The sequence below is a fragment of the Periplaneta americana genome, chromosome 7 (assembly GCF_040183065.1).
Source record: "Periplaneta americana isolate PAMFEO1 chromosome 7, P.americana_PAMFEO1_priV1, whole genome shotgun sequence".
NCBI lineage: Eukaryota > Metazoa > Arthropoda > Insecta > Blattodea > Blattidae > Periplaneta > Periplaneta americana.
Genome location: NC_091123.1, coordinates 32,992,056 through 33,006,632, shown reverse-complemented (window position 1 = coordinate 33,006,632; position 14,577 = coordinate 32,992,056). Strand labels below are relative to the sequence as shown.

The 14,577-nt window shown below is 36.5% G+C and overlaps 2 protein-coding genes across 4 annotated transcripts in view; one reads left to right on the top strand and one right to left on the bottom strand.

The window, feature by feature from the left end:
- The window catches only part of LOC138703043 (uncharacterized), an 825,197-nt gene that overhangs the window by 780,313 nt on the left and 30,307 nt on the right, over positions 1–14,577 (bottom strand). The gene's annotated exons all lie outside the window — the stretch shown is intronic.
- Positions 1–14,577, top strand: part of LOC138703044 (angiopoietin-2) — a 412,233-nt gene that overhangs the window by 380,275 nt on the left and 17,381 nt on the right. The window contains exon 4 of the mRNA XM_069830579.1: positions 6,098–6,285. Within this exon, the coding sequence (XP_069686680.1) occupies positions 6,098–6,285 (188 nt within the window). The remainder of the gene's footprint in view (positions 1–6,097; positions 6,286–14,577) is intronic.

Here is a 14,577-nt window from a genome sequence, read left to right as displayed (position 1 = left end):
AGCGCGTCTGGCCGCGAAACCAGGTGGCCCGGATTCGATTCCCGGTCGTGGCAAGTTACCTGGTTGAGATTTTTTCCGGAGTTTTCCCTCAACTCAATCTGAGCAAATGCTGGGTAACTATCGGTGCTGGATCCCGGACTCAGTTCACCGGCATTATCACCTTCATTTCACTCAGACGCTAAATAACCTAAGATGTTGATAAAGCGTCGTAAAATAATCTACTAAAAAATATATACGAGAAGTTTATTTTGCATAAATATGTGGTTGCAAATAATAAAAAACATTCAGCTAGCTGAACGCAACTGTTTGGAAATGGATTTTAGTACCGTATCCATCTGTGACGTATTATTTTGAGTGTCTTCTGGAAAAATATTAAAAAAGCTGTTGTTTAGAATTGTGCAAACTTAATTTAACAAACTCAGTATTTGCCTATCACACGCAGCTAAATTTTCCACGCATTCTTTAATGCACTGAAATGCATCACATTCATTCTTGTCAAATAGGCTAATGTAGACCAGAAGTCATGTTTTTTTTATAAACCCTTTGATTTCATCCCTGGCTGTTATTATGTTAACATCTTGGCAACTAGGACAGGAGATAATAGAGTAGGGTGGCCTGTTCTTTCCTCCTTCACTGCATATATAGGCCTAGCCGATTATTACGGCTAATTTCAGCATTTAACGCCAGTTCTCATAGGTACGCACTAGGCTGAATAAGTTTGGAAACCACTGCTCTAGATTACCATATTTTCTCGAATATACCGCGCACTTTTTTTCAAAATGAAGTTGGTTACATTGCCCGATTTTCTTCCCGCTCAACTTCTAAGGTGGTAGCGTATGCCATTATCTTCCTGCTCGGGTATTTCAATTGTTAAATAGCATTTGGATTAGCAGTACATAATGTCAGAATGAAATCCAAGAATGGTAATTGTATAGTTTGTGCGTATTCCATTTTCAATTTCAAGTCTGAAAATGAGTAGTAAGTACCTCTTAAGGTATGAGATTGCGACCTTTTATTTGCAGCGAAAAACTTAGATCTTAAAGCTATTAAAGATGCGGAAAACGTGGAAATTGTGATGCGTGCTACTAATGTTGCAGGATATCGTGTAAACGGCCGATTAAGCAAGACAACTGATGTGTGCAGTGTGTGCGCATAGGATACGTTTGAAATGTGTCCAGTTCCAGGATAAAATTTATCTACTTATTGTTAACTGATTTTTTCATTTATTGGTTTTAATTTGTCTTGAATATGCGTATTTTTTTAAGTTTCATTTTTGAAATTTGTAATTTTTTATTTTTAGTTATTTATTTATTTATTCATTTTTCGAGTATTTCAAAAGGAGGGTGCGCGGCTTATTCGAGGGCGAGGGGTATTCGAGAAAATAAGGTATAATACCCGGAATTATTTGGAGAGGAAACGATAGTGGTTAATTAATAAGAAAAGTTTCCGTTTACAAATTTTCCTGTGCTGCGGTAATAGGCCTACACAGAATTACTGTACAGAAGAAATCGACTAACTTGGCTACTAGTGGAAGCCTTTCTTCTATTCTCGCGGGAATAAACATTATCCTCGAAGTCTAAAAGTCCCGATAATAAGTTTTAACATTTTACGATGAACTGAAGTAACAACTTCTTACAAGTCAGAATAATTTTGTTCCATTTCCCAGACATCTAATTTCAATGCTTTGTAGAAAGAGCAATTAATGTTACAATACTATAACGTACTAAAACTGGTTTTCTTTTAATATATCTAGTGATCTAATCGTTGATAATTTTCTGCATAAGAGAACACGTCGGTTATAAATGTTATGTTTTATTTAACGACGCTCGCAACTGCAGAGGTTATATCAGCGTCGCCGGATGTGCCGGAATTTTGTCCCGCAGGAGTTCTTTTACATGCCAGTAAATCTACTGACATGAGCCTGTCGACCTGGCCCGGAATCATCGGTTATATGTAATTAGTAGTCTGAGGAAGATATCAGGTGATAGTCAACATTAAGATACATGGATCGTTTGCGGAGACTAAAAGAAATGCGGAAAATAGGAAAGATTGGAGAATGCTGGGTTTGCAGTGAAAGACTTGCCCTTGGGCGGAACATTATGAATGAATGAATCAGACTAGTCATTTTAGCTCCGAAGATAATTACTATGTCTTCTCTTCTGATAAAAAGGGTAGACCAACGTTCTAAAAGAAGTGCTTTCTGTTCCGTCCCAATCTTAGACAAGTTGTCCACACCAAATCTGATGCCAATTTTCCATAATAAAATCTGAGTTTGATTTTGAGTACCTACGTCTTATAACTCACAACTTCCTACACCGAAATAAACATGAAATAAAGGCGCATATATTAAATCATTCAAAACTTTCGGTTTCTATTCCACAAATATGAGAACTAATAATATGTAACACATTTTTTTCATGTTGTTAAATGAACTTGCATAAGAACCAGTTACTAACCGTAACTTTCTTAGCAACAATCTGTCCACACGTGGCTCCACAGCGGTTCGTAGAATTCTACAGTGTCAGATTTCATCCGAATCCCATCAATTCTCAAGTTCTTTTATACCTACCAGCGGGCAAAAAAATAAAAGAGATAGAAGAGAGAAAACCAATATAAAACGCTCCAGGTGTAGATGCGAACACGGACGATAAAACTATCCGCATTTATGACAGAGAGTTATACAAATTCATGTATTATCTACACAATATTAACTACTTGAAAATAAGACTACTATAAATTTTAATCTGCACTGTAGAACGCATTCTCTCATAGACATATAAGGCTATCAAGTGCAAAACTCGCCTTATCCAAAAAAAAAAAAAAAAAAGAGAGAGAGAGTTACATATGGGATGTTGTACTTCTTACAGCTCTCTATCTACTGATATAGTCGGTTTGTGCAAATCTAGCCTAATTCCTCTTCCATAGAGCTCAGAAAGCTACTATCAAATGCAAAACTGTCCATATCCATAACGGGTTTTCCTGTTTTCTGACAAATCACTTTACCTGGATAAGGCGAGTTTTGCATTTGATAGCCTCATATCTTATTTAGAAATAACATCTTTCACGAACGCATTTGAAAAACCTGAGATATTGTTCCCTTGAGTTTACTTTCTTTACTTGGTTATTTAATGACGCCGTATAAACTGCTGAGTTATTTACCGTTGATGAAATTGGTTATAACGAGATGGTATTTGACGAGATGAGGCCGAGGATTCGCCATAGATTACCTGACGTTCGCCTTACGATTGGGGAAAACCTCGGAAAAAACCAAACCACGTACTCGACCCAAGCGTAACTTCGGATCAGCAGACAAATGCGCTACCGCCTGAGCTACGTCGGTGGCTTTCAGTTACAACACGTAGTCAATCTCTTCCTCATGAACATTTCTTCCCCCACATCAAAATGTCCGAATTCAAAATTGCTAAAATAGATCAGGCATTCAAGAGCCTAATTTATTAACTCTACCCGGTACTATCAAGAAAACTTTTCACACATAAGGTCGAAACCACATTCGAAAAGTCTATGCACGGGTAGATATTGTAACTAACAAGCGATTTACACACTTGAGTAACGTTACACCTAACATTAACAAAGACGAGACAGACGCTTCACACCTTACACTAATGTATAAACGCAAATTGTTAACTTATAACCAGACAGCGGATTTTCAGACAAGATGCCACGTCCCTTGGAGTACGGAGGGAGTTCAATGACCTCCTTGCAACAGACGTACACCTAACGTTCAGGATCAGGACCGAAAATCCGCTGTCTCCTTATAACACAATTTAATCAATCATTGTCTACTATGAATTGTGTTGTAGGCCTATCTGCCGATAGCAATGAAGCATAAGAAAAGCCTAATGTTTATACTTTTCATATACGAATCTAGTTAATAAGAAAGGAAGGTTCACAGAGAGCCGTGTCAGCATACTATATGTTGCATTATCCTGAAAAAACCTACTCAAAAGCAGATTTCACGCTATTTTTTCGAAGCTATTTTCTGCCTTACAGTTCGTATTTACATCTGATTTTTTATACTTAAATTATATAGGCCTACTATCTATTCATGTACATTTCTTTTGTAAGAATGAAGCTGAGAAAATAGGTGAAGCGTATACGTATTTCAATATTAGAACAATCAACGGAGGAAACAGGTGCTAAGAGTTTTATTGCAGCTGAAATTATTAAGTTATTTAAGTTTATTTGTAGGCTACATGCTTTAACATCTAGGTCAAATCACGTGAGCATATGAAGTTAATTTCTTTAAAAAATTCTGTCCTTTGGCAGCGTAATAACCACGCAACTCAGTCACATAAGAAAGTGAAGATACTCACTTTGGTTTTGAACGACTCAACTGATACAATACGTCCTTCCTTCTTTCGAAAAACCCAAGTTCGACTTCCTTGTTAAATAAAATAAATTTCCTTAATTCTTAATTTTGTACTAACTTAGAGTTATTTTTACTTGGAATTTCTTGAAGTGAAACTTTCCGAACAAATGGCATTAAAGTGGAATGATATGAAAATGTAATTCAATGTTCAATTCGTTACAAAGTCTTCATTCTGACTGCTTCTGTTCTGAGTAGCATACCTTGTGGGATGCGTGGTATTTGTATTTCAATAATCACGAATTAAAATAGTTGTTTAGCTTATTTTTTCCTGCGGTAATAAATTCGTTCATTATACAGCATATTATAGGGATCTCCGCACTCGCTCCTAGGGGTACGCACGATCGACTATTTGGCCAAGATGTGTGGCATGATCCACGCAAAACTTTCCGGCCCTTCCGGCGACAGCGCTTAACGACGTGACTGATGCCTGCTTTCTTCTGCGGGCGACACTGCCAGTTATTTTTATTAACTATTAAAACGTGCCTTAATTATGTGAAAAAATGGATTACAAGAAAGACGCTTGTCTGGAACCGCTACGGAGTCCCAATTGCCAATCGGAATTTCAAGGGTGCCCAAGTCACGGGATGACGGACTGTATCAGAAAAAAAAATATCGATATCATGAAGATGACACAATTTCCCATACTTTTCATCCGTTTTGCAGCAATTCAGTTCTTTTACTATGTTACGAATAATATATTTCCGTATATCGTCTGCTTGAAGAAGTATTCAATGTCATACTTCAATTCCTGATCACATATATTATAACAGATTGCTCTGCTTAATGGACTTTCAAGGCAACCACTTTTATCAATTTCACTATGCTGCCATCTAGCGACTGCAAAAGAAGTCACGTTATAATAACTCTTAAGGAACTGCATGAAGCAACTTCCATTTAGCGGTCGTTACCAAAAATGTCTCTTCGACGGTAGAGGCTCTGGTAGTTGTCCTCATTTTATGTTGCCATTTCATAACATGGGAATGGCCAATCTGACACACAGAGGTCATATTGATTCCAGCAAGATGGGGCTATGTTGCATTCAGCGAGAATTTCTATACAGGCAGCGTGCCAAATTTTCCACAATCACGCCATCTCCAAGAATGGTCACAATAATTGGCCCCCCAGATCTCCTGACTTAACTGCGTGTGATCATTTCCTTTGAGGACATCTGAAAGCAAAGTGTATGCAAGTGGGCCACACACAGTTGAAGAGCTGAAAAATAACATCGTGCTGAAATCGAATCCATCCCTATTGCGATGTTAGAACGTGTCATAATTGATCTCCATCACAAGATCTCTGAATTTGAACATCGTCAAGGTCGTCTGCCGGACATAATTCTCAAAACTTGAATGAGATTGATGATGTTACACAAATTGCAATATGTAATGTTTCAATTCTTGTATTTTTATTTTCTGTCTCATTAAGCAACATTTATTTTGTTGTATTTGGAAAATCCCGTTTATTTGAGACACCTTGTATCTTCCTGTATTATTCATATGATGATGATGATGATGATGATGATGATGATGATGATGATGATGAGAAACAGTCGAAGAACGTTGAAAAGTACGACTTTGTTCCAGACATGTACTGACACCATGACTAAAACTCAACCGTTATTTATTTACAAATAAAAAAAATATATATATATATATATAAATTTTATAACATGACTGAAATGCAGTATCATTTATTTTACTTTATTAGGTGATCCAAAGACGTGACGACTTTGGTGAACCACGAGAGAATTTCAACCGAGACTGGGCCGATTACAAGAATGGCTTCGGTGATCCCGCCAAGGAGTTCTGGCTCGGAAATGAGAACATCTACATGCTCACCAATAATGAGGACTACATGCTCCGAGTGGAGCTCGAAGACTTCGAAGGCAATAAAAGGTAAGTGTGCTACAAGGTAAGATTTTCTAGTGTGGATCAGTACGAATAGCAAGAATCTTCTCTACTGCGTTAAAGTCATGAGTCACACTTCGTATTACTAGAAAAAAAAATCGAAGTCCTGTGAGAGACGCAAATTCTTCATTAGGCCTATACATTTTGTAATATAATAAAACTGCTATTTTACGCATAGGCCTACTTACTTACTTATTTACTTATGGCTTTTAAGGAAACCGACGGTTCATTGCCGCCCTCACATAAGCCCGCCATTGGTCCCTATCCTCAGTAAGATTAATCCAGTCTCTACAATCATATCTCACCTCCCTCAAATCCATTTTTATATTATCCTCCCATCTACGTCTCGGCCTACCTAATGGCCTTTTTCCCTCCGGCCTCCCAACTAACACTCTATATGCATTTCTGGATTCGCCCATACATGCTACATGCACTGCTGATCTCAAACATCTGGATTTAATGTTCCTAATTATGTCAGGTGAAGAATATAATGCGTGCAGTTCTGCATTGTGTAACTTTCTCCATTCTCCTGTAACTTCATCCCTCTTAGCCCCAAATATTTTCCTAAGAATCTTATTCTCAAACACCCTTGACCTCTGTTCCTTTCTCAGAGTGAGAGTCCAAGTTTCACAACCATGCAGAACAATCGGTAATATTGTTTTTATAAATTCTAACTTTCAGCTTTTTTGAGAGCAGACGGGAAGCCAAAAGCTTCTCAACCGAATAAAAACAGGTATTTCCGCTATTTTACGTATATTTGTATAAAATTACATATGCGGAATCACTGTCTATCTTCTTCGCAAATTGAAGAATTCCCCATTATCTTAACAAAATAATAATCGAGTTAGGCTGTATCGGAGACACAGCCGCAAGTTCCATATGTGAAAACAGCGATGATAGAATAGTTGTTAAGATAAACGTCAGCAGTGATAATAAGCATCTCTTCTTTGCAAATAACCCGAAAACCCGGTATATATTCCCTGTGCTGAGACTCCTGGGAGTAGCCATTTTGTATGCATTGAGAGTAAACATGCCGGTTACTATAGTAATCGTGTTGTATCGTTTGCTACCCGTTGGTTATACGCCCCTTTCCCATTTGCGCAGTATAGCCTATGCCTCGACATTATGAATTTTTTCTCTTTGCTCAAATTCACTCGTAATTTTCCCAATTTAATTTGTCGACTGCTGATTGTTGCGTAATTGAGATTGTACTTTGGTTTGTTACGAATTGTTTGTCACCACTGCGAAAGTTCTATCGGTTCGCATTCTAGAGTTATACTGCCTCGGATGCCGCGCCATCTGCCAATTCGTGCCTCAACTTATCCCTTCCGTGTATCGCTATATGACATCACTCGCTCCAACTTAAGGTTGAATGCATTGATCCTTCGTCTGTCGATCGCCGTTTACTACATTGGAATATGTCGTGTTGTTTACAAATTATAGGCGCGAAAATAATGGTCTGAAAATGTGTCGCTCGACTTTCTGGGATGACACCCTAGGACTGGACCGAACTTATAGACATATTCACGTCAAAAGCTATGGAAAAATGCACATTTCAGTTTCAATAGATAAAAAAATTAGTGACATGAAGGTGACAAATACTTTCTCATTATACGATTTACTTGTTTCATAATAATTCGGTTACCTACTTCAAATATTGCAAATTATATTATATTACTGTCCACAGTCCCTAAAATGATTATAGTATGCAAAAGAGACCTATTAATGAAATCATTTAATATGCACCCAAATAAGATGAACTTTCGTTTTCTGGATTGCACATAAAATTCATTCCTTGTAATTCCAAAGTAATACATTTTTAGTAGGCTATTTTACGACGCTTTATCAACAGCTTTGGTTATTTAGCGTCTGAATGAGATGAAGGTGATAATGCCGGTGAAATGAGTCCGAGGTCCAGCACCGAAAGTTACCCAGCATTTGCTCATATTGGGTTGAGGGAAAACCCCGGAAAAAACCTCAACCAGGTAACTTGCCTCGACCGGGAATCGAACCCGGCCACCTGGTTTCGCGGCTAGACGTGCTAACCGTTACTCCACAGGCATGGACGTAATACATTTGACTTCATTTACACATTGTACGGTGTGTTTCAGAAGTAACAAATTTTTTGGGGGGAATGATTTGTTGGATCTATGCACACATTTTAAGCAAGGGAACATAGGGTCCCAGCCACGTAATTTCGGCAATACAATAAAAAATTCTACTTTATAGTGCACATACTTCCGACCCCAAGTAATGATAAAGCCATATTCTTTATAACAGGTTGGAGATTTTCTAAAATATTGTTCTTTGTATTGTAGGCCTACAGTATTCGTCTTTGTGTCAAGAGTTCCAAAGAAGAGTCTGAAGAGAAATTATTAGTAGATGGTGTGCGTAGTTTTCCTTTTATTTATGACGTTAACAAAAATCGTACAAGGACAGAATTACCAAGAAAAATGTATGGAAATGTAGCTTATCTTTCTGTTGAAAATATTTGTGGCACCCTCAATTGCACAGTAAACCAATAGGCCTAATCTTGAATCATAGCGTCATTATTCTCCTCTTGAGGCAACAGCCAACAAGGCAACAAGTGGGTCCATGTCAACACGAAACGCGGGAATTTCATTATACGCCTAGCGAGATGCACAGAATGACGACGTGTCAAAAACCACGACAGTGCGCGCCACCCACACACCAAACTTTTGGTTTCAAGTTGTGTCGCACCACGTTCACGCATGCATCATTGCGTGGTTGTTAAAAACCAAGGCTTAAGAGTACATACGCACCGCAGGGACTACGTTTACGTTTACATTTATTTGTTGTATAAGAAAATTATTACGAGCTTCTATAATGAGGTTCACGTTACGTTTACTGCAATTTTCGATGTGAATGAGCCACAACACACCAATATGACTCTGCATTTACGTTATGTTTATGACTACTTTCATTGCGTAAGTCTCATACCAATCAGAAACTTCTGTAATTACGACCTTATAGGGCAACATGTGCGTTATTCGTGAGTTATCATTCGTTGCACGGCTTGTGCAAGTGCTACAGTATGCTTCTGCGATATACAAAAGGTACGTATCGCGATTAGTCGTTCACCTACATCACGTGTGAGAAGAGCAGCATCAAGGCAAGCCGGTCTCATCTTCACTTTCCCTTTAATAGTAAGTGCATTACTATTTGGAGCATTTGTGCCAACAGACGTGCTTAGCGCTTGCTCAAATCTTGCGTTACGTCCGCAATCATATAGCTATTTGTGGGTCTTGCATCTTAACCTATTTACGTCGTTACAGGCTTCGTCTTCCACTAAAGATGCAACATGCAGGAGATGCTGGCTAATTGCTAACGCCTTTAGATAATGTCATTTAGACCTTCCTGAAATCCGCTACTCTGGCAGTGTGGACAATTTAATTTCTGAAGTGAAGGTCCTTCATATGGCCGTCGTTAGAGATGTACGATGTGTTCCAACAAAGGGCTTCGCACATTCAATAATTGAATTTCTATTAAATACAGATTGTTATTGAAACTGTATTATTGATTCATATTTTAATCAATTATTCAACTATGCTGTATTGATTGTATGGTTACACAACATCGATGGAATTGGTGGTTATTTTATTTGGTTTCAACAACTAGGTTATTCAGCGCCGATAGAATTGGTGTTAGCAAGATAATATTTGACAAGATGAGGCCGAGGATTTGCCATGGATTACCTGACATTATTCTTACAGTAGACGAAAATCTCGAAAAGAATCGGATCAAGTGGGATTCGAACTCACGTCCAAGAGCATTATCAGAGTAAAGTCCAGCTCGCTATCCCCGGCCACTCCAATTAAGTGCAGTGACTGTGTGGTTTATAGATATATATGAAATAAGTTTTACCGGAAAACTGTTGTATATAAAAAAAAACTGTCGGAAATAAATTAAGTAATAGTTATTATGGCCTACATCCTCGCTTTGAAAAAATATATATTCAGATATACAGAGTGTGACAAAAAACATTTTTAAACGTCATCCATCGAGCTTGCAAAAAAAACTTTGCAACCTCATATATATGAAAAATAAGTTTCTCGTCTGTGATTGACATAAAAAAAGCGAAAAATCTCCTTGAACTTGACCTTGATGTCATTGTGTGTATCGAATACTTCGTCAAAATTTCAAAAGCTATTTGTCGCATTTTTTACTTTATAACTACTGAAACACTTTTTTTTTTTTACTTTTATGTTAAACGTTGTTTATTTTTGTTTCTAAATACAAAATTAATGTATGTTAATAAGGCGATTTTCTTTATTTATTTTGTAAAACATCCCGCGACCCCCCTCAGCTCTTTACTCGACCCTCCAAGGGGTCGCGACTCCCAGTTTGGGAACCACTGCATTAAGTCATAGCAGGGGAACATTCTAAGACCTAAATAATTAAAATTACACATTCAATTACAGTAATTATAAAGCCTAGATTATGTTCATACGGAATCTGTGAGATGAAAGAATGCGGTATATCTGAGAGTTCAAGTTTATTTAGTAAAAGTGATACAAAAGATTTAACATGTCAAGGAGACAGCTGTTTCAGTTTCGAAATGTCTTACTGGTTCCATTTTCAAAGTAAGAATGACTGAAATGTGTTATGTAAGTAATTTATTGTCACTGTCACTGTAATCACTTGAAGGTGAAAAGGCTTTGTTATGCTAAGCTAACCACAATTAGTACCAGTTTTTTGTTGCATTATTTACAGAAACAGTCCGACCTTGACAGTTACTGCAACATGTCTAACCATTTACGCGAGTCTATAGCATTTACAATATTAAAAGATTAATTTTAATTGCACGTTTACAGCAATTACTATCATTTCAATTTCTTGATACGTTAGTACAGAGAATGTATTCTGATACTGCAAGGTCTTGATTGCGAGATTTTCTTTAGTAATGTCACAAGAGGTCTGAGATTTGCCGATAAATCCACGAGCGAAGAGAGTGGATTTATTTGGGAAATCTAAGACCTCAAGTGACATTTATTGGAACTATTTCGTGAATAAAATAAAAACGTAAATAATATATCCCTAAAATTCCCTCACAAAACGTTAATAATTGTATATTTATGAATACTTAACCTATTCCGACATTGTGAAGTCGAAATAGATGAATAACGATTACTGCAATAAAGAAATTGAATGTTATTCAGTAAGTATTGAGAAAATCGAAATACAGGTTTTAAAATGTTAATTACATGTACTGCGTTTTTCTCTTGTTATTATAACAGAAATACGTTTCCATTATCTACTGAAAGCTTAATTTAATTTAAACATTTTACAGTATAATACAAATAACCTGATTAATACATTAATTAAATGAACAATTGTTATGAAGGAGTGTCATTTTCTTTAGATGTAATCCATATGGAATTAGAAGATGAAGATGTAGATGTGGAAGTAGGATTTCGCACTTTATTTAGTACAATGGGTTCATGCTCATATATTTACTTCGAAATAGTTGGCGACACTGACTAAACAAAAGAACGACTATGCGATAAATTGATAGTGATAAATCGAGCTGCAGAAATTATCGCAATGTATGATTGTGATTGGTTGGAATTCAAAATTTCATTACACTTCTTTGGCCGAAAATGGAATGACGTCATATAAACGAAAGTCATAATAACACATGTTTTCACAACACCATACCAGGAGAGTGCAATATGGTATGCTGTTGTTCACTTATCTATTCATCTGAATGCTTATCTTCTGAACTGCTGAGTGGATTTGAGTACCTACTTATGATTCAAACCATCCGGGATATATGCACATGAAATTTACTTTTATTTAAAAAATTCGTGTTGTGACGATTTATTTCGTCCGTTCAGTTTTCTTTGTTTATTTATGTGTATTTAATGTTCAGTATTCAACAATAAATGTATCTTCTTCTTTGCCTCCCGATGTTCGGATGTAAAAAAAGTCTTGAGAGATTCAAGGCTTTTCAAATATTTCATATCCATTTTTATTTTTGTTTATGCATAAAAAGCAATTCGGAGAAATTAATAAACCAAGAATATTAAAATGCTTGCTTAGGCGATAATAAGCAACAATAATCAATCCGAACATAGCTACAGCAGGAATTAATTTTAAATATTTAAGGGAATACTTTTCGATCTTTACTTTTCATATTCAGCTACTAAATAGGTGTAGTATTACTTTCAAATATTTCCCTCTTTTATAATCCGCTTCAAAGACTCGTATGAAAAATTGCGCTCTGTTTTTTTTTTTTTTCATTTCTTTCTATCTCTGTTTTTTGTACTGTTTTATATCCTGTTCTTTGGAGTTTTACCGACCGGAATCCTTATCCGTCACGAAACAAACTCTTCAAATTTTCCAACAAGCTTCCGGAATGAAGACATTACAGGGCCTACATCTCAAATTATTAAGGGCCGTATTCATAGACATTTTAGCGCGGGTTTCCGGTGGATGATCAGCGTTTTTCGTATTCATAAACTAGTGTTAGCGATATGATATGATCTGAATTCTGTACAAGTAACCAGTCGATAGCCGGGGCTAGCTTAGTACGCTCGTAGCGCGTGCTGCGAAATGTCTATGAATAGCACCCTTAGAGTTTTAAATCAATTCAGGACATTGGAAAAACGATTAATCATCCTTAACTATAATTAGTAATCATTTGTACCCAAGAAACTTTTATTGTACATGATTTCCTATGTTTTCTTATCATTTATCTTAATGCTTTTTTCTTCCAAATTGTCACATAATTGTTTTTAATCACTCTTCATTGTGAAGTGATTAGTAGGCCGATCTATCGGACCCTTATTTAGGGCGGCTTTTGTTGATACAAATATCTCTCTCTTCGAGGAATACAATTTGCGTAAAATACGCAACAGCTAACACAAAAATAGACTGCATAATATTGATTTGTTACATTTTGAATTAAATAAGCCAAAGTGACTGAACTGAAGAAAACTACTACGTTAAACTCTCCATTTCCCCATCTTATGAAACCTTATATCTAACAATTCCTTGATTTAAAATGCTCTGATTATTTCACTAAACACATACAATTTAAACCATGAGCAGGAAGAAGTACAGATCTCAAATCTGAAGTTTTCCTACTCCAGCACACGACTTGTGAGTGTTAACAGAAGCTCCCGTCGCTAGCTTATACAAAAAGAATAATTTTAATAAGGCAATTATTTCACGTGGCTCACTGGGAACAAAATCTTTCACCCTATATGAAGGTTCATCCTATATCTTACATCAGTATGCTCGTAAAACATCTTATCACTTTCCATCTTTCAACAGCATTGCTAATCCTTTGCTTTCACTTCGTTAATACTGTAACAAAGCAACACACCAACCGTACGTGTTAACTCAGTTGCCTATATTACAGGGGTATTACAAGTTGAGCATCCAAAACAATAAGCAAGAGCAAGAGTTCATGAAAGGATGGTCGATAAATTTACACAATTAAAAACAAGTCATTAAGATATTAATGATGGTTATAGAGTAACGAGAATGAAGGGGAGAAAATATACCAACTATAATTCAATTTTAAAACATACTGACGTGGCAGGACGTATAGGATAAAGGTTGGTAATACTGTGATAATTATTTTTGAGAATGTATTACAATTTTACTGAGAGAGGGGAAGATAGATTTTTTGCGTCAACGTATTAAGGGAATGTTCATGGACAAGTTGCTGCACAAAACCGGTCCTTCTCTCGCTCAGTAAAATTGTAATAAATTCTCAAAAAGAACTATCACAATATCACTCGTATCACAGTATTACCAACCTTTACCCTGCTTTAACTTTATCGCCAGCAATTGTGTAGGGCTACTGTTCATCCATACTTGATGCATTCCACTAAGACCCATTTATGTCCCAGGTTTCCAGAACTAAATATTGTACAGAGCAATATAACATATGATCACCAGGGAAAGTAAAGCAAGTCTATTATTATCGTTGCACTTAAGGTTACCAAGTCTCCCGTATTTATCGATATTTCTCTATATCGCTTTTTGTTTTTCTGCTATCTCGCGGGTCTCATATTTTAGGCTACCTCCTCCACTTTTTTTTGCATCACGTATAAATTTTCAAGCAATTTTATCTAATTTCTACGGGAAAACAAGTGATAACTCAAAACAAATATATGTTCGAGAGCTATCGATATCGCATACATTTGATTAATATGCACTGTGTTTTTTCTCTATCTTGTTGATTATATTATCAACTGCTATTTATATGGCGTACAATGGATGTGCGTTAAGTAACAGACGAGTGGA